Raw genomic sequence first — 25,712 nt, forward strand, 5'->3', positions numbered from 1 at the left:
TTAGGAAGAAATTCTTCACAGAAAGGATGATTAAATATCGGAATGGGCTGCTTAGGGAGGCGGTGTTGTCACTGTCCCTGGAGGTGTTTAAGGAAAGCCTGGACGTGGCACTTAGTGCCATAGTCTAGTTGACGTGGCGGTGTTGGGTCACAGGTTGCATTCGACGATCCCGGAGATCTTTTCCAACCCGATTGATTTCGGGATTCTGTGAAACCCCTCCCCGGGGAGGGCGGGGCTCCGGTGGGTGACGGCGCTGGGCGCGGCCGGACGGTGGCGCCTGACGCCCCTGGGGCGTGGCCTCCGCGGGGGCGGGGCCGGAGGGTGCCCTTCGGCTGTAGAGGAAATGCACGCGGCGGCGCGGTGACGTCAGGGCCGCGGGCCGGTGGTGACGGCGGGTCCGGGCGGCCATGGCGCACCGGTACCTGCTGCTGGCGCGGGCTGGCGGCTGCCGCCGGGGGCTGCCCGGGGCCCCGCTGCAGCAGCTGCTCTGCGGGAGGGGCCTGCTCGGGGGGGCAAGGCCTTGCCTGGCTCAGGTAAGGAGCGAAGAGGGGGACCGCGGGTCGAGGGAGGGCCGTGGCGGCGGCGGCCGGCTCCGGGGCGGGGAAAGGCGCCCCGCTGCCCGGAGCCGAGAGCGTCTCTCTACTGCTCGCGGCCTTCCCCCGCTCGTCCTCAGCCCGTTCGGAGGACGCCGTCCCGGCCTGCTCGGTACCGGCCCTTCCTGGCGGCGGGGAGCGAGGGCCGGTGGATGGGTGAGTTGGCGGGCTGGAGTGCCGCGCTTCCCGGGCTGGAAGTGGCAGCCGGCTCCGTGCGGGAGAACCTGCGGGCTCCTTCGGCTGCAGGAGAGTTGTCTTGTAGAAGGAAAACAGGGCGACGCCCCAGAGCTGCTGCTGCACCCCGCCAGTATTTAATAGAGTCTTAGAACGTTAACAGTTTGGAAGGGACCTTAAAGATTTTCTCGTCCCAACTTGTCTGCCGTGGACAGGGAACCCCTCCCACTACACCATGTTGCTCAGAGCCCCATCCAGCCTGGCTTTGAACACTGCCAGGGTTGGGGCGTCCACAACTTCTCTGAGCAGCCTGTTCCAGTGTCTCACCACCCTCACAGTACATAATTTCTTCCTACTATCTAACTTAATTTCTCCTCTTTCAGTTTGTACCCATTACTCCTTATCCTGTGAGTACAGTTCCTGACAAGAGTTCCTCTCCAGCTTCTCTGTAGACCCCCTTCAGATACTGTAAGGTTACTATGAGATCTCCATGCAACTTTCTCTTCTCTAGACTGAGTAGCCCCAGCTTTCTCAGCTTCTTTTCGTAGAGGAAGGTTCTCGCGTTCCCACTGGTTTCCCAGGTGCTGTGTCCCACCTAACTCCAAAGTTTTTCCATTGCTTTCTCAGGGTGGTGATCTGCGTTAGGTGGGTTTATGGCTGTGTGAGAGACTGAAATGTTAACAATTAATGACTGAGCCGTTTGTTTTGGGTGTCAGTGTTCTGGAAAAAAGCCTGGTTGTTTGCATCCTGGGATTGCATGGTGCAGCGGTGCCGTGGATCTGCACCTACTGTTGTGGTATTAACTGATAAGTCATCGTGTCTGTGTGTTCATTCTTAGTGAAATGGCCTTTACTGTCAGCTATTACAAGATGTGTACTACCCTTGTTGACAGCTCTAATACAGTGGAGGAGTGACAGGCCTATGCTGCTGCTTGGGGAAAGGAAGATGCTTAATTCCTCTGTCTTTCATTGGCATCTTGAGAGGTTTGCTTTGTTTTCCTGTGGCATAGAGTGGTGAACAGCCACACCTTTATAGAAATGAAGCTTATCTCTAGGATAGTGATAATTGTGAGATGAATACAGAGAAGGATGTCAGTAGCTTTGTTCTCAGCATGAATATGTAGTTTGTTTTTGATGATGAATTTGGTTTTGTTTGATCAGAGCTGAACATCATTTCAACAATAAATAAAACACTATCAGCAGTGCTGCTGATATCTCAGGAAGCTAATTTTTGTTTCTTTCAATAAAATTTAATGAGTTCTTATTTGGAATCAATCTTAGGAAGGGGACTTTGTTTACATTCTAGCATCTGGCTTTTTGTGTAGGCAGAAAAATGAGGGTCTTTGTTCCATAAAAGCCATTACTTTTTTAAATTGGTCTTTCTTTAAGAAAAAGTGAGTAGCTTGGAATCATAGAGCCTTAGAAAAGCTTGGGTTGGAAGGGACCTTAAAGATTGTCTAGTTACAACCCCCTTTGCCATGGGCAGGGACACCTCCCACCAGACCAGGTTGCTCAAGGTACCATCTAGTCTCACCCTGAACACTTCCAAGTTTAGGGCATCCACAACTTCTCTGAGCAACCTGTTCCAGTGTCTCACCACCTTCTAGGAGTAAAGAATTTCTTCCTAATATCTAATCCAGATCTCTACTCTTTTAGTTTAAAAACATTTACTCTTGTCCTATCGCTATTTGCCCATGTAGAAAGTAACTTGCATTAAGTTGAATTTCTTCATTAACTTCTTGTTGTGTGTTGTCCCCTCTGCCCATTATGTTCTTATGTAATATTTTGGTAGCTGTTAGATAATTAAGACTTTCAGCTTAATTTTACTTTGATTTGGAACTGGATAACAGATTCTCTATCCGATTTGTATAGCTCAGCAAGTGGACTTTCTGTTCCTGCTTTGTGTAGCCTCAGTTTTTAAAAAATGGATTGTGCTTACAGAGTTTTGTAAACTTTTTAAGTAGTTCTGCTTGTGATCTTGGGTTTGCATGGCACTCTGGACTAGTAACATCTTATGGGTTATTTTAATTCTAAAACTGACCTTTGTGTATTTTGCTTATCTAGAACTTAACATTTTAAAAAGTCTTGATTTTTAGGATGGTGTCACAAGGTTTGTCTGAAAGAAAAAATCAGATTATTTTTGTTTTGTTTTACATGCAGTGAAATTTTTTGCCTCTGACTGGGAGGCACTTGGCAAGAATTTCCTGATAGACAGCCCAAAACAGCATCCAGTCAAAATGTGCTCTGCTTGCTTTCTCTCTGTTTAGGCAGTGGGTGTGCTTATATCAGCTAAGCTTGCTGTGGCATTCCCACTGCCAGACAACCCAGGGACAGGCCCCGTATCAGGATCAGTATGATCAGTTTTTGTGCTGATGTTTTACAGAGTTCATGAATATCTCCAGTGAGAGAGACTCCACAACCTTTCTGGGCAGCCTGTTCCAGTGCTTAGTCACCCACGCAGCAAAGACATTCTTCCTCCTGTTCAGGGGGAGCTTCCTGTGCATCAGTTTTTGCCCATTGCCTCTTGTCCTTTTGCTCGGCACCACCAATAAGAGCCTGGATCCATCTTCCTGTCGCCCTTCCCTCAGATACCTAAAGATGTTAATGAGGTCCCCTCTCAGACGCCTCTTCTTGAGGCAGTCAGGTGACTTACTGATCATGCCATGAAGTTATTTGTTCCTTTTTCTCACAAAGCGACTTCAAAGCACTCAGCTCTCTGCATATTAACTTGACAGGTGACTGTGTGTGTTCATGGAATTTAGGATCTCCAGAGACAATCCAACAAGAAGCCAGTCCCGTTATTCAGGTCTGCCCCAAAGCTCCATCTGCTTATCCTTCTCTCTCCTTCACTTAAACTATAATTTAATTGTGTAGTAAACCCATGCTGGTCTAGCCCAGCCAGGCAATTGGATTTGGCTTACTTTAAGTTTTCTTTTAAACATGAGCAGTTGCTTTATCTTAGTTGGAGTAAAGCTTTCTGAATATTCCAGTCTCTTTGCAAATAAAAAGTCATCTGAATTTGCAGAAGAAGTAAGTCCCTAATTCTTGTGCGTTATGGGAGACCACTGACATAGGAGAAAACCCAGTTGTTTCTTTGAGTTTCATCAGTTGCTGCAACATTCACTGCCGGTATTTGAACTATACATGGTCTGTGGCAAACTCTTTTACTGCCCACATGGATGCGTCCCACTTGTCCTAAAACTTCTAGAAGCACAGATGGAATTGCTCGTGTTGGAGGTCATAGTATATTGGACTTAGTAGTTGTTCTCTCCATTAGCTTCTCTCCAGACTGTCTGCACTGCACATGCTTCTCATAATCGGTAAAATACCCTCTTGGATTTTCAGTATCAGATTTTATTCAGAGACATGGAGAGGCGCAAAATTAATGGCTTGACCAAGCAGCCCAAGAATTCTTAGCTCAGTCTGCCGCAAAAGCAAGCAATGAGAACATTTTGGTATTCCTCTTGGTTCCAGAGGTGGAACTACAGAGATGCTTGAAATAAGTCTAATGTATTTCATCATTTAAGAAGGGATGGAGGGGAAGCTCCCAGACAGAAGATTTCAGGAGAGTTAGAGCATTCAGTTAATGATGGCAGCATGCCTAGGGTAGTTCTAGTGTGCAATTGAGTAATCAAAAGTTTCTTTAATATGCAAAAATAGGTTTTGTTTGCAACCACTGTACCTTGGCTATAACACTGAGCTTTCCTTCACAGATGTAGTCCTAGAGGTGTTAGTCCCAGGTGGATGTTTGCTGTCTTGCAAGGATACTCAGAGTCACATTTTCAGGACCTGTTGCTTTTAGTTAGTGGTGTTTATTTTTTGCATTTTACTATTTCTGTGGCTCTTAAGGTAAATAGCTCCTAATTAAAAAGAACAGAAGACTGAGCACCTTTATGGGGCAGAAGGGAATGGAGACAGAAAGAAAGTCAGTCTATGGGGAAATCTTGGTATGGATATTTTGTTTCTCAGAAGTGTTGGAAAAGCTTATGAAGGGGATTTTATCTAAAATATGGCCTTATTGAAAAAATTAGGTATGATTTCTCTAATAAAATTGCAGTTTACACTTTTTGAAAGTATTCAGCTACAGTAGCAAAATTTTGTTAAGAATTAATGAGTTTAAATATTTAGACTTCCCTCATTGCACTTAAATGATGAATAACCATAAACAGCCTTAGGACAAGGTGCTATAGGCTTAGGTTTGTTGTGGTTTTATAACTGGATGTTTACCCACATAGGGCTTTAGGTCTTCTTTTTGAACTGAGATTTTTCCTCTGTGTTGGTTCCTTAGATGGATGCAAGCATTGTCTGCCATATCCCTTTATTTTGGATTCAAGGAGATCTCTCATGTTCAGAAGCTACAACTTCTTAACTATTTGAAAAAAAGTTGCAGATAAAACATGATTCAGCACTGTGTGCATCATGGTTTTACAGTCACAGCTAATGTTGCACTTAAGTATCATTCTGCTGGTATGATGAAATATTTCCCATAGAAATCAATGTGTATTAAATGTTCATAGCTTGTAGTGTTTTCTGCTTGGTTTTTCTCTTTTAATATAGATTGTTTTGTTTGTGTGTGAGATTAAACTCTGTTCTTAACAATGAGAATAAAAATTTCCTTGCTGTAGAATTTACTCATTTGATGAACTTTTATTTTTCCACTGTTGTCTTACTTTCTGGCCCACAGCAGTTACTACAAGGTCTGTTGTAAAGTAGTCTCTGAGTAGCTGCAAATCTCTACTAGAGAGCTTGAAGATTTTCGTGGCATGTTCTTGTTGCTTTATGTTTCTTTTTTGTTTTTCAGCTCTGTGAACAAGTTACTCCTGGAGTTACTGCTGACAGAAGCACTGTCTTGGCAAGTGTAATCGCTGCTTGCAGAAGGCTTTTCTCTCAACCTCCCAAAGGTGACTCTGATTTGTGAAGTGGAGCAGGCTGCTTACATACCGTGCTGAGGACTGCGCTCATGTACCATTTAGGTTTATTGTCTGTGGGGAAGGAAGTTCTTGTACTAACCAGCCTTTAATCTTGAGATGGAACATTGGATTTATGGGATTTGTAGGAGCTATTAAAGAATAGTGTGGTTTGCTCAACTTCACACTGTGCAACGGAGCTTTCTGTTGAACTAAGCTTCTCTATCTCTGGTTAAAAGATAGCTTTACTTCAGGTTATTAAATACATGTAGTACTCTCTTGTCAATGTAGTAGATTTATTTATGGAGACCAGGTAGAGCTTTTCAAGAACAAAGCTGGTTTTGCAGTCTGTATGTTGCTAGCTTCTTTGCTGGTGTAGACATTCAGCTTGTGACTACTGAAGTGTGATGACAGAATTGTAGAATAAAAAACAATTATGAGCTTCTTTCCTCTTTCCTAATAGGATTTGAAAAATATTTTCCCAATGGGAAGAAATCTAATGGAACTAAAGGTACACCTGGAGAAACAAAAGGTAAAAAAGGTGCTTGACTTCCATTCTTTGTGAGATGTGTATTCATTAAACTAGATTTTGGCATAACAATTGTGAGTTTGGGTTTTAGTTTTTTTCTTTATTTTTCAGGGAAGATATTTCTATACCAGTGTAGTTTAGAAGTGCAAATTTGTATGTTTTTATTATACATGATATGAAAGCAAAATAATGTTAGCCTTATGGAACAGTATTTATTTTTATGCTTCTGTTGGAATGCTGTCCCTCACTTATAAGTTAACAGACCTCTCTTCTGGTCATAATTGTCTCTCTGCCACTTACTGGACTATATAGCTAGTTTTCTATGGAAAATGCTGTTTCTCACATAATCTAATTATTGTAGTATTGCAAACTAGTAAATTTTTCAGAGCATCTCCTTAATATAACTAATAAAAAGTTATGTGAGATTGGCATAAGATGTAATGAATTTTTTTTGTTGTTGTTAGAAACGAAGGAAGCTAGTTCCAGACAACCTAGTGGGACTAGTAGTGGAGGAGGTGGCAGTGGTGGAAAAAAAGGTGGCAAGAAAGAAGAAACTAACTGGTGGACCAGATTACAGAAGGTTTTGACTTTAAATTATCTTTCTTCTTGTCTTCATGAAATAACCTTGCTTTTTGCTTTAGCCATGTTTTTTTTGCTTTTTAGGGCCATATTCTGATTGCCTAAATCTTGCTCAAGCCTCCTGTACCAGGCATTTCATAGCAACTGGCTCTAGGTGGCTCCCCACTCCGTGCCTTTCCTGAGTAACTGTTTTGTGCATAACTCCAGAGGCATCTACCTCTGGTTCGGGAATGTTAAGCTGTGTGAATGTGGTTGCCAGTAGTCAATATTCTTAGAGTGGATCCTCAGACCTTTAAAGGCCTTGTGTTTCGTTTCAGTGTCAATTTGTAAAACTTTCTGACCACACAATGCCTGTTAAATGTAGTTTGCTCTTACCTGTTCTGACCTTAATGGAATAGTTTGTGTGTTTCCTCTTGGAATTTATTGCCATTACCTGTGACATAAATATGATAGCACCTGATAGTACAGTAACATAAAGAATGCTTTTGGTGCACATATTTTTCCTCCTTCTTGTTTGTTTTTTCTTCTGTTAGTTTTTTCCTTTATTTTTTGTGTCTTGCATGTAGTTCTGGAGACCAAGGATAATTGTTTTAGAATGAAGGCAGAAAGGTCATGCGATTTTTTTCTAAAAGCAGTAGTTTGTAGATCAAAACTGTTCAATTACTGTTTGTAAAACACTTAAAGATTTTCTGTTACTATCATTCCTCAGTTCTAGCTGAAATTACTGAAGTGTGTTCATACAACAAAACAGACCTTTGTTTAACATTTTCTGTGGCAGCCTTGAGGACAGGGAATTGAAGCCACAAGGAGATACCAGAACCTGTTTGCTATATGCTTACTGTATTACAGACTCTAAAATTTTTTTCCTCCTCTCCATTTCCTAGGGTGACATTCCATGGGATGTCAGGGAGTTTCGGATGTATGTAGTTGGAAGTTCTTTTTTCTGGACAATGGTTGTATACTACTTCTTCTTCAGGGTCCCTGGGAGAGAAATCACCTGGAAAGACTTTGTCAACAACTACCTTTCTAAAGGATTGGTGAGTGGGGAAGGGAATCCATATGAAACATCAGAGTGCTGAGGAGGCTTGTTTCTGCCTCCCCACTTACGCTTGTGTTCATGTGTCTGTAGAGTGAGAACTGGCTCAGAGTAGTTTTTTGAGTGAGAAAGGGATTAGCTTTCATTTTCATCAGTTCCTAGATCTGATTTCAGGATAGATGGGTGAAGACTTATGTCATTTCAAGAGAGGAGGGGGAATAGCAGCTCAGGACAAAACTTTTGTTGTGTAGCTGTTGTGAATGCTGGTTTGAAGGGGCAGTGTAGCCACGCTCTCTCTGGGTGTGGCTTTTGCAGTACAGGTAAGCTGACTGAATGGCTTAAACAGAAAAGCCAGCTGCCTTTGGAAGAAGCTTGCTCCTTACCACTTGCATGAGCCCATCCCTCTGAAAGAAAAGGTTTTCTGCTTGTTTCATGCCTGAAATCAGTTCCTTGGGGAATCTGAGAAGCAGCAGTGAGAACAGAAAGGAGGGGGGTGGGGAATGGAAGAATCCATTCAGAAAGGACAGTACATTGGCATCCCTTCAAGGGCAGTAAATCAGCCTGTGTTGTAAAGTAGCCTCCTCTCTTTGTTTTCTCCTCTCATTTCTTCTTAACCTGGAGCCACTACTGGAGCAATCAATTTTATCATCAATATCTTATCTTTCTGTAGAACTTGGCAGCTTTCCACACTTGGAGTAATAGGTTGGTAATGCCCTGAAGTTCAGGAGATTGTGTCTTGCACAGGCTTTTTCCACTTCAGGAGCCACTAGTTCTTTGCTCTCTTCCCTCCCTGCTTGTAGCCTTGCCTGCAGATTAGGAAAGCTTTGGTTTGGTTTGTCCTCTAGGTTTCAGAACTAGAGGGATTTTCTGTTAACATAAAACTAACCTTCCATTACTTTGGTAAGCTGCTGAACAGGGTGTTTCTTACCTTTCTTTTCTAACTGATCTCTTCTGAGCTGCTCTATATGCTTTTCCCCTTCTGCCTGGACTGTCTTACAATCTGTCCTGTTTTGAATTGATGATTGTACACATCTTGTGAAAAAAAACCCTTACTGATAAATTTCTGAAGGAGTAAGACAATTAACTCTAAAAAGATTAGTTTAGCTGTTATAATGAACAAAGCCTGAAGCCTCCTTGCAGAAAAGCATTGTGAAAGTAGGCCATTGCACAGAACCAAGTTTCTTGTGTCTTTGTAAGATGTAGTGTGGATATTCAGACAGACTAAATGTGTAGCTATCGAGTGCTACACATTAGTATGTTAGGTTGCCATAGTGGTGGGGAGAAGACTGCACTGCTGGGGTCATGTGCTTTTCAAAACAAAGGGGTTCAGGTAGTGCTGCATGAAATCAGGTTAGTTCTAGAGTGACTTCTTAGCTTATGTTTTGCTTCAATTCTTCTGGAAATGGCCACATGTAGCGAGTTCAGGGAACAACCTTACTAACCTGTGTGCAGCTCAGGCCCAAATACTGGAACCATTGCTGGTTTTAAATGCTTTAAGGATGCTGAAAGCAGTTATTTTATGGAAAGAGGAAGAAGTGGAAAAATCTTTAGTTGACTTGTAAAGAGACCTTGCCAAACCAAAGAAGCTAACCATTGGAGAAGACTTGTAAAAGAGAGCTTAATGGTATATATCTGCTAAACCTATAGCACACTTCTTAGGTTTATATGGTATCTGTTGCCTCAGCTAAATACTTCTTTGTCTAATTGATGTTATTGTGTTTAATATGGTAGCACAGGAAGCCCTTTCTATTCGGGAAAACAATTGTAAGAGCAAAGTTAAGATTTCCTTCATTTTGCTCATTTTGCTTTGTTTTGGAAGCTGCTATAAGAGTCTGGAGTCATATAACTTACTGCTTTTGGTGTTGGACCACTGAGACAAGCAAGTATTGTTTAACTATTTCACTGTAAATGATTTTTGCTGAGGCATGCATTGGGTTTTTTCCTTGAGAAAAGGGTATGACATCAATCTTTCAATCTCAATTCTGATGTGGCAGTATTCTTTTTTTCCTGATTACATACATGATTCCTAATGGCAAACTGTAGACTGTGGAACTGTTCGGATACACATGATTAATTTTATTCTGCTAACTGGAAAACAGATTCACATTTGGTATCTGAAGCTCTTAGCTGTGGTGGAAGCGCAGTGACTGTACACTCTTCACTCAGGTTTTGTTCTTTTCTCCTCCTACAGGTGGACAGACTTGAAGTGGTGAACAAGCGCTTTGTTAGAGTTGTCTTTGTTCCTGGAAAGTCTCCTCATGAATGGGTAAACGCTTTTAATACATGTACATGAGACATTAGAAGCAGCAAAACAGTCTTTTTAGGTAAAGTTTGAGGCAGAAACTTGGTCTGGAGCATTAATAATTTCTTAATCTAAAACATATTTTCTGCATTACTGTTACATTATCCTACATTGTGTATCTCTCGCTTTACTGTACCAATTGTTTTGCCACAGATACCTTTAAACTATGACAAGTAGTTCCTTTCCAGCACTTTGCTCTTTAATACAGATGCTTAAATAGGAAGAGCAAGAAATTGCTGAAGATTCTGTATTTTTAACTGCTGTTTTCCATCTGCTCAAGAAAATCACAGGCTTAAATGCACATACTTTTGAATCTTTTCTGTTCCAGACTGCTTTTAGCCAGTTAGTTGAGAAAACAAAAAGAAGTGTTGGTTTCCAAAGTACTTATTTCATGGAGTTGCTCTTCTAGTAGCACAGTGAGGAATAGACTAATGCCGGTGGAAGTTTTTCAAAGAATGATACCCAGTGGCAGAGACCTATTAAAAAAATAAATAAAATTTTCATAGAAAATGTGGAAAATTCAAAGAAGCATTAGAAAAACTTTATCAGGTTACCTGTTCTTAGGTGGTGGAGCTTTTTTTAGCTGTCTTTCTGAAACAAGGTCTGCAAGTCCCTCCTGGGTAAAGTGAAATCTGCAGCAATTACTTAATCAGTGAGTTTCAGTGTGGCTTATTTATACACCTACTCTTTAGCCCACATACAAGCAGTTGCCTTCATTTCTCAATCAGTTAGCTCCCGTTTTTTTCATTTTCAATGTTAGGCTAAGGAGGGACAAGTCAGGCAGGTCATGGTGCAAAAGGGGAGATTTTCTTGAAAGACCAGATCTCAACACATTTTGAAAGTAATGTCTGGTTGGTTTTTTTTTTTTTTTTTTGGTCTATGATAAATTTCATGCTGGTTTTTTGTGAAGACAGCTTACTCTAAAGCTAGTATAGACTGCAGAAGTTTTTTTTAAGAAAAGCAAAAACCCTTCTTAATCAGAAGGGCAGAGGCCTTCAGATGAAACAATAAGTTGTATGACTGCTATGTTTCCAGGTTCAGTGCTCTGTATTATTCTGACTATATAGCTCCCTTACAAAGATCTGTTTATTACTTCTGTTTTTTTCTGGAGAAAATGCCAGGATTTCCATCTGTTTAAAGTGCCCCAAAACCATTGGGTGTTATCATCTCTGCAGAAGCAATGACAGATACAGTGTATTCAGGTTGGGAGGCTTCAGATTTATTGCATGTCTCTTACATAATTTACACACTTGATAAGGCAACTTAAACTTGGTCCACATTTAACACCTGCACAAGGAATTATCAGACTAGAAGAAGTTGTCTTGTAGTGCAGGTGAAGTTTGCTGATCTCTGCTTTTTTCCCCAGCAGTACGTCTGGTTTAATATTGGTAGTGTGGACACTTTTGAACGGAATCTTGAGACTGTGCAGCAAGATCTGGGAATAGAGGTGGAGAACAGATTGCCTGTAGTCTACTCAACAGAGAGTGATGGGTAAGAAGCTGCTTTAAAAAGTCTCTGGTAAAAAAATGGTTGTGTTTACAGCAAAGTAGATTTGTAATACACACACCTTACGCTTCACTAGGTGGCAGTATTATCAGAATAACAATCAGCTTCGGTTTGAGTGTTAACTGTAAGAGAAGCTGTTCAGTACTTTGTCTATGAAGAAATCCATATCCTCTTACTCTAAATATATCTTCTTATTATATAAATGCTTGTTTACTATAACTCCTTTCTTCATTTAAGCCCTTCATCCCAGTGACTTTTACTAGCGCAAGAGATAGCCAGGCACAACAGTAGAGCTCCAGAGATGATGCTCATGTAGACTTTTGAACAGAAAAATTTTATCATAGAACTACAGTCTATTGGCTGAGATATTCTGGGCATCAATGTCTGCCCAAAAATTCAGCATAAATCAAATTTTGTGGCCTTGGAAAAAAGCAAGAGATTGGTGATTAAGTAGATCACACTAACCTGCCTGTTAGCAGAAACTGGAAGATGTGTCATGCTCTTAATTAAGAAAAATAGTACTGATTTACAGCAGATATAGCATTGTTGCTTCCTCATTAGGGAATAATGGCTCTAATACTAGATTTGTGTTCTTTATGTTAGCCTTTTGTAGCTGAATTTTATTGACCTGGACTTCAGAAGACAGTAAAAGTGCTTCCCTGATGTATTTTTCCAAATGGCTTAGAAGACAAACATAATATTGTATCCCAAAAACTGATTTCTTTTTGTTCTAAGTGAACAATTACTCCTGGTGGTGTCTGTGGAATAGGTTTTGAATCATGAGGAAGTTCTGCTTTGGGTGTAGTAGCTCATGTGATTAATGAAAATGGCTTATTTACTGCTTCTGTTGCATTTTCTTTCTTTGTACTTTGGTGGGTGTGTTTTGGTGTGGGAGTTGGAGGGGAATGTTTTGGTTATTTCTGCAGTGTGTTTTACCAAGCTGCTGCTGCCTGTTGGTCTTGGTGGCAGCAGGAAAAGTGGTGGCCTTAACTCTGGGCAATCCTGCAACTTCAGGTAGAGGTTCTTATTTCCCTGGTCTACACTGCCTGCCTCATTTTTCTGTTTCTTTATAATGTAGCATGCTCTTAAGGATGGTCCATAAGTAAACCTGTTGAGCCCTTAAGTAAACAAACCTGGGGAAAAGTGATGGTCAGGGCAGCACAGTGCTTGTGTGAAAAGGCTGTATGTTGGCCTGAGGCTTCTTATAATAGACTGCGAAAAATAGGTCAGTTCCTGTGCCTTCTTCAGCCTTGTACAGACCTTTACTTCCTGAATCCCTCTTTATGACCACAGCTCTGGTCCTTTCTGTTCTTCATGTATATATTGCTCTGCCCCAGGAATGCCACAGAAAACAGGAGGGAGCAGCAGCTACATATAATCAAAGTACTACTGCTCCCTCTTGGATCAGAATCTGCTGAATACCATAGCAGAGGGAAAAAATCTTTCTTTTCCTCTTTATCCCAGAAATGCGGGTTATCAGTAAAGCCTGGAAATCCTGTGCTCACTTATGACTGTGCTTCTTTTCCAGATTTTGTTTTTGCGGAGTGTGTATAGACAGTCTTGTGAGCTGTTTGTTGAAGCTGTTCCTTTTCACAGAAAAATCTGTACAGTGCTCAGATACTATGATAAAGAGGACTGTGTTAGGGTTTTTGGCTTATACAGAGCTGTGCTAGAAAGCTGGAGGACAATGGACAATGAATAATAAAGCAACCCCCACACCCCAAGAAACCAAAACCCCCCAAAAAATCTGTAACCTTGAAAAGGAGAATGGAAACATTGAAAGAAGAAAAAAAATGGAAAAAACTTAAAGACCTAAGGGAAGAAGAGTGTGTATTTTGGAGAGAAATTTCTGCTTGAAGTAGTAGCATACGCTGACTGTATGCTATTTAATACAACTTATTTTGAGAACATAACCATTTACATAACTAGTCCTGTAAATATACCTTTGAAAAAACTAGCTACTTCTGTTTGTTAGGTAAAGCAATTTTTCTCTGTAAAACTCATCAATGTTACTTGATATGGTTGGTTTCAAAACAAGCAACTATCAATATAACAATTTGTTTTCAAATTTATTTCGGTTGTGTCCCATTTGAACAACCTGTAGAAATACAAACAATTCAAGTTAATTGAGTATTAGTCTTGAATTTGTTTGTTTATGATGGAACCAACATCTTTGACATGTTATTTGCAGTGCTGGGTTTTTGTGATGTGTTTTTCTTTTTTATTTGTTTTTCTCCACAGATCATTTCTCCTGAGTTTGCTGCCTACAATTCTGATTATTGGTTCATTGCTGTACACATTAAGAAGAGGTCCTGCAGGCTTAGGTCGGGCAGGGCGTGGAATGGGTGGACTTTTCAGTGTTGGTGAAACTACAGCCAAAGTCCTTAAGGATGAAATAGATGTTAAATTCAAAGATGTAGCTGGCTGTGAGGAGGCCAAATTAGAGATAATGGAGTTCGTTAACTTCCTGAAAAATCCCAAACAGTATGAGGATCTGGGAGCAAAAATTCCGAAGGTAAGGGAATGATGACTTAGACTTTATTCTTCTAATAGTCCTCAGTATTCTGAACTGTACTAGGATTGTTTACATATGCAATGCTTTCCAGCTTGTGTCTTCTCACATTTAGAAAAAAAATAAATAGGCATTAAGTGTCAGCAGTGTAACTGTGGTGCCAGAAGACTTGCCTTGTGGAATACTTTATCTGTTCACATGGACCCGAAATGATACACATAGAGGTATAGCATCAATCTTGTATATACTTACTACAGAATTGCCTTTTGGCTGTGCCGGCAGGGGAGCCCACCTGATGACACACCTTTCTTTTTCTTGTTTAATAAGTCAGTCAAAGGAAACACTGTTCCTGTAACTCCTAAGACAGCATGGCAGTGTTGTATCTGATTTGTTTTTCCTTTTGCTCGTTTAAGGGAGGGATTAATCTTCCGTAATTTCCCTGCATGATTTTGACTGTGGTGAAAGAAAAGCCAGTGGACTCAATATCATAACATGCTATTTCATAGGCTTAATACTGTGTTTTCTTCATGAGGAAAATATACCTGTTTCTCTTGCAGGGGGCAATTCTGACAGGTCCTCCAGGTACTGGGAAAACACTTCTGGCTAAAGCTACAGCTGGAGAAGCCAATGTGCCATTTATCACAGTCAACGGCTCAGAGTTCTTAGAGATGTTTGTTGGTGTGGGTCCAGCGCGAGTAAGTCTTTGGCCTTGCTCTTTTCTTTCAGTACTGGCTATTGAAAGGATGTTGTCAGGTTTGGGAGACAAACAGTTTGATTACAGCTGAAGTTCTTTCAGATTTCTTACAAGTGATGCCAGATGCACATCTAAACACAAAAATCAGAGCTGTATCTTTTATTAAAGTTAGTACGGCAGTTCAGAATCTGGTTTCAGGCCATTAAGGATGTGCCTTTTTTCAGGTGCTTAAGAGCACAGAACAACACTCTTCAAGCTCTGATCTGAAGTAAATTTAGTAGCTGGATCAGAAATATGTAGCTCATTTGACCACTGCTGTGGGAATGCCTCTTCCTGCTCTAAGTCCTTCCTCTTTCTTTGAAGAAATTTGTTCTCTTTTAGTTTCAAACTCTTAGCTGTAAAGAGTTTTCTAGGACACACAAATAAACTTCTGGTTGAAATACTAGTCCAGTGACTGATTTCTGGAGATCGGGTGTTTTAAGTAACCAAATATATATATAATACATTTTTGTGCTTTTCTGCCTCAACTGTCTTAAAATAGCTCATTAAAAATACATTAAGTGTTATAAACAAGTTACTGATATTTTATGGTAATAAAAATTTGGGAAAGTATTAGGTATCCTAAAATAATAGTGATACTCAGACTTCTGTTGTCAGTAGATACCTGAAATGCCCCAAAGCAAAGGAACTTAACCTCTCTGTACCAGTCTGTGCAAGTGCTTTTACCCAGTGAAATCTGTTGACACAACTTTGGCTGGGAATCGAGCCTATAGGAAACAACATGAGAGAGTGTTTTACTTGCAGTTCCTATTAATCTATTAAATAAGGCAGTTGTTAGTGATGCTAAATTGATAATTTGTAAATTCGGATGTGCTGCAACTAAAACTGCTTACACAGGCTTGGTTTCTTTGGTGGTTTTTTAGCATATATGCGTTATGGAAACCTTTAGTTTCCATAATGCATATACACTAAAAATAGTTGTATGATTCTGGATTTCTTCTTGTTCCAATGAAAAAATAGTTCACTTGAAGCATCTGACACTTGTTGATCTTGTTCCTTCATTGTACTTTTTTCTGGTGACTTTCTGTAGTACAGCCTACTGTCCAAAATTTGCATCTCTTCATGTCTGCTGTACATTTTTTGTCATCAGAGAAGCCTTCTCTAATTGCATCACTAATGTATAAAGTAGTAGAGCTCTGAGCTGCATATAATTCTCACTCAGGTCAAAATTCATCCATTAATTTTTCATTTCCTGTTTGCTCCAGTTCGATTCCTCAGTTGTAGATCTGTTGACTCACTGAACTGGTTTTAATGAGGTCCGTCTGATACATTTGCAAGCAGAGCAACATTGCTGTGTTGCATCTGAAAGTCAAGTCAGATTGTGCTGCAACTACCACAGTAGTTAGGTAATGCCTTGTTTAAAATATGAAAGTCTAAAAAAAATTTCAGCTATCTACTCAATTCCTGAATATTTTTTCCAGACTTCTAGAAGTTAATTTAACTTCCAAATGAATATTTTGAGGGGAATTAAGTAGCTTATCATTGCCGTGAGAGCTGGCTGAAGGCTTTGGAATGCTTGTTCAGAGCCATGTCCAGTTATAGGGATATTGTTACTGATGTGCCTCTTCCCCTCCTCCCCACCCCCCAACTTGAAAGAGTTACAAAGCAGTCTGATGCCTTCTCTGTTCTTTTGTTAAGGTTAGAGACTTATTTGCTCTGGCACGTAAAAATGCCCCATGCATTCTCTTCATTGATGAAATAGATGCAGTAGGGAGGAAGAGAGGAAGGGGCAACTTTGGAGGACAGAGTGAACAAGAGAACACACTCAATCAGCTTTTAGTAGAAATGGATGGTGAGTATTTAATGTCTAATACCACATTATAATAACAAGGATGTTGGAAAGAACTAATACGCTTGTTCAGACCTGCTAACCAAGATTTGGATTCTAGCTTAAATCCAAATCGTGTCTGTTTCCTTGTTTCCTAAAATAAAGAGTGGTGACTCATTTTGCTGCAGCCTGGTGTTGTACTAAAATTCATTCAGAGACAAAGAACCCTCATTCTGTATCTCCTAACTCTTTGTTGTAGTTGAATAGGCCAAAAAATTCTTCGCAATAAGACCAGTCTGTCTGTAAAAAAATACAGCTAGCCATGCTGGTTCTGCTATTTCCTGAGCAGTTAATCTATTACTGTATTTTGAAGATAAAGCAGGATTTGATATAGTACTTCACAGAGCAGAGCCCAAGGCCATTTTCTTGCTTGTTACGTAAAGCTGGACAATGGAGCAATAAATAGAAATATTTTCAGCTTTAAGATAATTTGTTTGAACTGTCAGTTCTTACATGACCCTGTAAAGTGGACAGTCTTTATTTCTGTTTTTTGGTTTGGTTTTTTTTCCACAGAAATTATATTTACACAGCTTTTCTCTTTATCACTTTTCTTTAACAGGATTTAATACAACCACAAATGTAGTCATTTTGGCAGGTACTAACAGGCCAGATATTTTAGACCCAGCTCTGATGAGACCAGGACGCTTTGACAGGCAGATTTACATTGGTAAGTTTGCCTGGGAGCCTGTGTCATCCTGTGTTTGTAGAATACTGCTGAAGTCACTGCAGCTATGTAACTTTCTTGCACACATTCAATTTGAATATGTATGTGTGTGAAAAGTAAAACCATGTATTTTATCTTAAAGGACCCCCAGATATAAAAGGAAGAGCATCCATTTTCAAAGTTCACCTTAGACCTCTGAAATTAGACGCTGTCTTAAATAAAGATAACCTAGCAAGAAAGCTTGCATCACTAACACCTGGGTTTTCTGGTAAGTGACTCCTAATGCCACTGTTCTCCATTTACTATTTAAGCTGTAGATGTTTGACTTCCCTACTAATTCTGGTTTTCTTGCACCTGATCTTTTGGATGGCCTTTTATTTCGTTGTATTTACTGGCACAACCTGAAATTCTCTTTGCCTGTTTGAGCAATTAGGTGGTTTCTGAGGGTTTCAAGTTTTGTCAGCTTTAGTCAGGGTGGCATGAAAAGGCAGTTTCTTCTGTCTTCAGTACAAGCAATTGGGAGGTTTCTTATTGTTACCACTTGTGTGTTCTTCCTTCATTTGTCCTGTCCTTTGTTGCATTCTTGGAGACTTCTAGAGAAGACCTGGGTTTTGTGGAGTTTATGTGCCTATTCTTTAGGGGAATTTATGTTTCTGGATGTAAAACCCAAAAAACAGTGCAGAATTCAACTACTGGTCAACACAGATTTTAAATGAATTACATTATAAGCAAGTAATGAGAGTTCTCACATCCATCCTAATTCAACACTTGTGAATTCTTCACTGGTGTTTGGTCTGTATAAAACTGGTTTTCTGAGATTTGATTGTCAATGTTTCTGGCAGCTACAGTGATGATGTTTAAACCAAGTTTTCTCTGCAAATAGTGTTAACAAAAAGTGGAGGCTTGAAATCAGTAATGTGAAAGGATATCTTCTAGAGATATGCCAATATCTGAGCTATACTGAATTCACATATAGGAAGTGCATGCAGCTAAATATACAGTAGTTTGAGTATAATCTGTTACAGACAGAAAAGGAAGGTGGGATGTGTCAAACAAGTACTTCAGTGGTAATAAACTTTATTTGTTGGCTGTCTACCTATGAGAAACATCTAAAGCCTATAACTATAGTACATACATTTAGATATATCTTGAATAATTAAGCTATTTCAGAGTACATTACCTTTAATTTTCAAGTTCAGTGAGAGTTTATAGCAAACTAGTTATAGATAAGGTTATCTTTATGCTAAACTCAGAGAAAATTGTTGAAAAGGATCAGTAATTCTTGCCTTCTCTGCTTTTAGGTGCTGATATTGCTAATGTCTGTAATGAAGCTGCTTTAATTGCTGCAAGGCATCTCTCAGATGCTATAAACCAAAAGCATTTTGAGCAAGCAATTGAAAGAGTTATTGGAGGTAGGTGAATTGCATCAATTGTTTCTCAAAAATTGTAATGTGGCAGGCGACTTCCTTTTTTATATGTTTAGGAAGCCATGCTTTGAATCTTTGTCCTGTTCTTCAAGGGGGATTTTTTCCTCTCCTAAACACATCTGAGATTTAGAAAAGAACTATCCTGTCTGTATTGCTGACTTCTGTAATAGAGAAAGGGGTACAAAGAGTAATTTCATCAGGACACTTCTGTAATTTCTTCAAACTGGCAAGAGGAAAAGCTGTTCGGATTTAGGGATGCTTTTAACTGCTGCTTGCCTGAAATAGTCTAGAAAAGATTTTTAAAGTGCAAATGTTTTATTTAAATATTTGAATATTCTTAAGAACTTAGTTTGAAACTAGAAAGTTTAATGAAGGACAAGGTTACAATGAAACCTGAAAGATGCAAATTTCTAAAAGTTGCAAGTTCAGGGTTTTTTTAAACTTTTTCCATAGATCATATGCATGGCCTACTAAGTATTGCTCACCGTCTTTCCAAATGAGGTAAAGGATTTCAGAGGAGAAAGGTGTGTCTGAAACTACTAATAAAATTTATTTTACAAAGGTTTGGAAAAGAAAACTCAAGTACTCCAGCCAGAGGAGAAAAAGACAGTAGCATATCACGAGGCAGGGCATGCAGTTGCTGGGTGGTTTTTGGAACATGCTGACCCACTGTTGAAGGTAAGAAGGCTAATTTGAACTTGTAATTTTAACAGTAGTGTGGACAACATCTTTTTCTTTGTGGTTTCTTTTGCCCCCTAACGTTAAGAAGATATTAAAATATACTATCTCAAAAAAAGCAGTGCAAGTGTGTCAATTTTAGAGTACATTTTGGTTAATTTCTTGTAACTTTCTTAACTGTTTTCTGACTTAGGTGTTACATGGGTAGTATAAATGTCCTTTGAAAATGAGAGACCTGATCTTCCCACGAGTCTGCCTGCCTTGATAGCTGCTTTTTCTCTGAGGCTTTCAGTACAGATCAGTAGTTTAAATTAGTCTTACCAGGTTACACAGGTATACTTCAGGAATATAAGTATAAAAAGGGTAAATTTCAGTTTCAATTTGCTTTCTTTTGGGTTCACAGCTTGACAAGTTGAATGTAAAGGAAAAAGCACCAAATCTCCCAACTTACTTTAACATTCATAGTTTTGCATAGCTGCGTTTTTAATCTCATCTCAAGCTTAAAATTAATTTTGTACAATTTATTGCTGGAAGAAAGGTCATTAGTAAATGTGGAAACTCCTTAAACTGTTCAGAATGCTAGAGATGAAAAAATGCTATGTCTGTTACAGAGTATATAATGCCCAATACATAACTCTCAGGGAATTGTGGGTTTTAATTAAAATAGTACTTTGAAAATATCATACAGTTTTTAGAGAAGATATGACAGTGGTCTTACCTTTCTTTGACAGATATTCTAGTAGTTGTTATCCCAGTTTAGAGCTAGCCAGGGCTTTTAGGAATAAAACACATTGGGGGCAAAACTGTAAGCAGAAATAATATCTGAATTATACCTCAAGGGTGAGTATGGTGTAGGTTGTGGTATTAAAAAGTAAGTCAAACTGAAGAATGCGTTTTGGTTTTTAACACTGGTCAGTTGTAGCACTCTGTTAATGTCGATTGTAGGTATCTATTATTCCACGTGGTAAAGGACTGGGTTACGCTCAGTATTTGCCCAAAGAACAGTATCTTTATACCAAAGAGCAGCTACTGGACAGAATGTGCATGACTCTGGGAGGACGCGTGTCTGAGCAAATCTTCTTTGGGCGAATTACAACTGGTGCCCAAGATGACTTGAAGAAGGTGACCCAGAGTGCATATGCTCAGGTATGGGCTTAAGTGAGACTTTTTTCTTTCCTTTACTGTGTTCTTATTTCCAACCTAACTAATATTTTGATATGATGCAGTTTCATCAGGTACTTCCTTCAAAAGCCTAGTTTCAGAAAACACTGCATGAATAAACATCGTGGTGTTGTTTAGAGATGCTGATGACTCAAGTATTTTATTTCAGTCTCACAACAGCAATCCATGCATTAGGCTTTGATTACTGCCCTACATCTGCCCACAGGGACATAACGTGTTGCAGTTGGATCCAATTGGATTCAATCACATGTGGAAATTGTATACTTTTTTTAAAATGGAGTTTAGTGCTCAGATTTGATCATATCATCCTACATTTACAATTGCCCAGTGTGAAGATTCAGTTTGGATTCACACCTGAAATCCAGACAACCTTGTATTAAAGCACTATTTGGTGTCAGCTAAGGCTATGGGAATTAAGACATCAGTTTGTGTTTGTATCTTATTAACTAATGTAGATGAGTAATTTAAAATCTTATCAATGCAGTGACTCACCTAAGTGTAGCTGTGTGCTACACACAGGTGTGTTACTACATTTCCTGCATCAGCACAAAAGATGTTATCTCATAAGACACTCATAAGGTGAGCAAGAGACATTTTGGAGTATACTTATCTCCCCCTGCACACTTATCCCCAAACCCCACCTACTTCCCGGTCTCAGGCGTGCTTCTTGTAGCCTCAGTTCTGGAAGTGAATGTGTAGTAATATCCTGTTAATTCTGTGGGATCTTCAGTGACTCTTGTTCAATTTTAAATGTAAAAAATAAGTCTACTTACAGATTTTTGCACATGTTAACCAAAAAAAATTACCAAACTTTTCTTAAGGAATCAGGTTAAAATGCTTGGTTCTAATGGTGAGATCTCTTTGAGTTCTGAATATTTGTTGTCATACCTATGTGGATCTTGCTAGGCTGAGAAGTGCTGCTTTAGTAACCATCGAATTGATAGTAGCCATGGAGTGAATAAATAAATAGCAGTTTAAACTTGCTTCTGCCTCTGTTGGAGCCAAATGCAACTTAAAACATCCATATTTGGCAACTGGACATGTCAGTATTCAGTACTGAGGCAAGCAAGATAAGAATTGTGTTCACATTTGTAGAGGAGTGTTTTGGGATGAGGAATAGCATATGATTTTTGAACTTGATAGAAAAAAAATCTTCAAGACCCTCTACTTTAGTACTTACGTCACCTTATCTTTATGGGTGAATAGAATATGCTAAACTTTAGAAGTATTTTGAATGGCAAAACACATTTCTGGTAAAGGAGAAGAGTTTTACTGCTTAAGGAAGGCAGAAGTGGGTTTTGTGTAATATCTTAGTATTTAAACAGCAAAGCAGTATGCATACCACTAGTAACTACTTTGAAATGGTGTTATTTGTGTCCTTCACTTTAATAAATAAAAAGAAATAAGTGAAAGCCAACACATGTCTGTTAACTTAGGTAGACTCGAGTTTTCAGGGAAGGGTTGATGTTACAGGAAAAGATTAGGTTATAGCAAAATTACTTCTTCCTTTCCTTTTTGTTGGCCGTATTTTACATCAACATACACTAAAATCTTGCTGTCTCTCCTTTGTTTATTTGATTTTTTTTTTTTTCCTTCAGATTGTTCAGTTTGGTATGAATGAAAAAGTGGGGCAGATTTCCTTTGATCTCCCTCGTCAAGGAGACATGGTCTTAGAGAAACCTTACAGCGAGGCAACTGCCAGGTTGATAGACGAAGAGGTGCGGTCGCTAATTAACATTGCCTATGAAAGGACATTAAAACTTCTGACTGAGAAGAAAGCAGAAGTGGAGAAGGTGAGCATTACAGTATTTTTAGCCACTGAGTTCCAGATGGTAAGCCAAAATCTGAATTGAACGGAATTAGATTTAAAATAGTGACTATGTAAGTATATGAGGAGGTTTGCTCAAAACCCACTTGATGTAATCTTGAGAATGTGTCACAAGACTTAAGTAAATACTAACTTCCATTAGTGTTGGAACACCTCTGAGCATATCACAAGCACGACTTAGCATCCTCCTTGCTTATGTGGTCAATATTCAGTTGGAAAGTTGGAGGGAAGAGTCTGCCTACTAACGCAGGGTTTAGTAGATGTGATAGACAAATAAAAAACTTAAAAACCCAAAGACGATAATACCAGGATCCCAATCTTTTGGGCTAAAAGAAGCCCTTGTAAGCAGGGACGTTCATATGACTTCTTTTCTCTGAGTTCCTTTTGAATGTTAATAAAAATATCTTTGGCTTCTTCTGTTCCTGTCCCTTGGCTGCTTGTGAGCTGCCTCACTGCAGCCGATATATGCAGCTTGTGCATATTCTCTTTCTTCATGCCACAAAACCTGATACAGCAAAAGGATAATTTTCTAGAATAGGCATCCAATAGGCTTACTGACAAGCCATAAATCCTGTTGTAGCAGGTCAGCATCCTGAAAGAGATCACTGAATGTGGTTCGTGCTGAACAATGAGCTCACTGACCCAAGGCTGCAAACTACCCTGGTACAGTATTCACACATTGGTATTTTATGGTGCTCTTTCGCTTGTAACACAACAGCAGCCTGACTGAGCCATCCCCATTGGAACACTTGTTTTCATCTGTAGCTTAATGTCTTGCATCAGGAGCTTTTTGGCAGAAGTGGAAAGCTGCTGCTCTTAAGCAACAATAAAAGCAATAGTGACCCACAGTGAGGGCACTTTGCTTAATCTTAAAAGCAGGATTAAAAATAAGATTGTATTTGTTCTCCCTAAGTGCTCAAGGGGGAGAAGAATCTTGTATCTGGTGAACTCTGAACAGCCTGTTTTTTCTATCAGAGTTAATCAGTGCCGAGTTAACTGCTTTAACAAACTCTCCCAAACAGGACAGGACAGCCATCTTAGGTATTTTATATGTGTGACATAACTTGCTGTGCTATTCCAGGTTGCCCTGCGACTACTGGAGAAGGAAGTGCTTGATAAAAGTGACATGCTAGACTTGCTTGGCCCAAGACCATTTGCAGAAAAGTCTACTTACGAAGAATTTGTGGAAGGTACAGGAAGTTTGGATGAGGATACTTCACTACCAGAAGGCCTTAAAGACTGGAACAAAGAGCGTGAAAAAGAAAAAGAGGAGACAACAGATGAACAGGTCGCTAGGCAGATCAGAGGAGGGATGCCATTTTAACTGTGAAGTGTGTGCCCCCGTTGACTTGAGCTCTGGAAGAGAAACAAACTCACCTAGTTTGTACTTCAAAACGAAAAATATTTATTCAGCCAAACTGTATTAGGGATGGGTGGAGGAGTGATCTCTTGGGATGAGATAAGGATGTTTTGCTTCCGATGTACATGTGTGAGATCCTCAGTTCACTGGTAAAAGGTGGTCATCTTTCCTTTGTCAGCTGGAGAAGCATACATGGGATTTGAGCTGCAGTGGAATGCCAGAACCAAGCCTCTCAAGCTTTGAAACAGTTCAGATTCAAGCACAGACTTTGTGGCACTGGTCTTTTTTTTTTTTTTTTTTTTTTTTTTTCCTCCAATTGTCTGTAAGCTTACAAAAATCAAAGGGTTTTTTGATTATTTATCTAAACTATACCTGTATGTGACCTGTTTCCAAAAAGAAAAAGAATCATACAAAATACTTAGTCAAATGTGAAAGTCTGGTTGTACAAAGTACTAGCTTTGCAAAACTATCAGCTCTTTCATCTGACCCTTTCCCCTTCACATCATTTTGATTTTAGAGTTTGTCTACAGAGAACTGCCATGTATGTTGACAGTGAAACTGGACACTTGCTTAAATATATTAAAATGTACTCATGGTTCAGTGTCTTAAGTCTGAAACTGTTTGGCTCCTGCAGTTTTACCAGTCAGTTTTTTTACAGAGTTCTGTAAAATATTGAACATATGAATGTGTTGTGTAAATACAGTTTGAGTCAATAAAAACAGTACTTTTCTGAACAAAGCTTACCCTTTTTTTGCTGGTTTCTTGGTATAGAATTCAGAACAATACAAACCTCTGTTAAAATAGAGTTAACAGGGTTGTGCTCACAAATACCAAAAGCAGTAACCAAAACCAAAGGTGAGAAATCAGATTGTCAGAGTTGCATACTGGTTTTCTGAACCTAAAACAGTGGGGTTTTTCCCCTGCTTAGTTGAATACAGTTGTTTTAGTAATCTGCTTCTGGTTGTCTGCTGAATGCTAAGGATTCATTAGTTGGAGAATTCAGCTGTTCGAAAATTAATGGCCCATCTGCCCATCCCAGCAGAAGACAGAGAAGCATGATTAGAGGGTGGAGTCCTGGTTAAGTGGGGAAGGAAAATGAACCAATCTTCTCCGCTGGACCAAAAATCCTTAAAGGGTGATGAGTCAGAGGGCAGGTTAAGAGGATAACTAGTGACTGATTCCATCTGTATGTTGCAAAACACTGGAAAGCAAAAGCAGTAGGCTAACAAAGGAGAAAGTTTGTCTGAAAGTTTAGACCCTTGGTTCTAAAGTTGAGTTAAATTATTTGTGGAAATTATTCTTTTGGATTTTCTTTTTCTTCATGATAGAACTTGTTTCTGTGATGTTACCTGGCTTTACAGTAAAGAGGCATGAGAGAAACAGAGCAAATACTTCTATTTGGGGCGTATTTACTGGGCATTTTTAGTTGTTAAACACTTTTATTATTGAGTTTGTTGAAGAATGATAAACAGGAAAGCAGCCTGAAAAAACAACTTCATTTCCTTCATTATTGGAGTCAAAGTTTAGAATGACTTATTGCAATGGTAAAATTCTATAAAACTCAGGTCTTGCACACATGATAAAAAGTGACTGATTTCTGTGCTTATGCTCTAGGGTTGTATTTTACATGTACTCTGCATTAATGCATTTGTTCTTTTCTCACCCCCCAGTTTAGCGGAATTCTTCTTGTCTGGGGTATTCAGTTTGTAGCCAGTGCTGAGGACTAGCTTGTGCTTATACAGTAAAGGTCAGAGTTCTGCATTTCTTCATTCCTTGCTAAATCAAACCAACAGAAAACACAGCAATCAACCACCCAGCCCCCAAAACCCTTAACCTGACTCTTCACAGTGGCAC

The 25,712-nt window shown here is 39.5% G+C and overlaps 1 protein-coding gene across 2 annotated transcripts; it reads left to right on the forward strand.

Moving 5' to 3' along the window:
• Positions 1-353: 353 nt before the first annotated feature.
• On the forward strand, positions 354-24,596 carry AFG3L2 (AFG3 like matrix AAA peptidase subunit 2). Of its 2 annotated transcripts, none has more exons than XM_082289907.1 (17): positions 354-533; positions 5,568-5,667; positions 6,137-6,205; positions 6,667-6,782; positions 7,666-7,818; positions 10,009-10,083; positions 11,486-11,610; positions 13,867-14,140; positions 14,695-14,832; positions 16,530-16,683; positions 17,279-17,386; positions 17,526-17,651; positions 18,685-18,795; positions 19,373-19,488; positions 20,434-20,634; positions 22,269-22,463; positions 23,580-24,596. In XM_082289907.1, exons 1-17 carry the CDS (start codon positions 408-410, stop codon positions 23,820-23,822), a joined length of 2,430 nt encoding a protein of 809 aa, XP_082146033.1. In that variant the 5' UTR covers positions 354-407; the 3' UTR covers positions 23,823-24,596. The 2 variants fall into 2 exon arrangements, with proteins under 2 accessions (XP_082146033.1, XP_082146034.1); XM_082289908.1 differs by having other exon boundaries at positions 355-533; positions 11,489-11,610.
• The last annotated feature ends 1,116 nt before the right edge of the window (positions 24,597-25,712 follow it).

Source organism: Coloeus monedula, assembly GCF_965178545.1.
Source record: "Coloeus monedula genome assembly, chromosome: 1".
Classification (NCBI taxonomy): domain Eukaryota; kingdom Metazoa; phylum Chordata; class Aves; order Passeriformes; family Corvidae; genus Coloeus; species Coloeus monedula.

Bases quoted from the DNA above. Each gene is read 5' to 3' on its own strand.
- AFG3L2 (XM_082289907.1), top strand. From the start codon at position 408: ATGGCGCACCGGTACCTGCTGCTGGCGCGGGCTGGCGGCTGCCGCCGG. The intron at 6,206-6,666 runs GTAAAAAAGGTG...TGTTGTTGTTAG, and splicing joins TACACCTGGAGAAACAAAAG to AAACGAAGGAAGCTAGTTCC. The intron at 16,684-17,278 runs GTGAGTATTTAA...TTTCTTTAACAG, and splicing joins GCTTTTAGTAGAAATGGATG to GATTTAATACAACCACAAAT.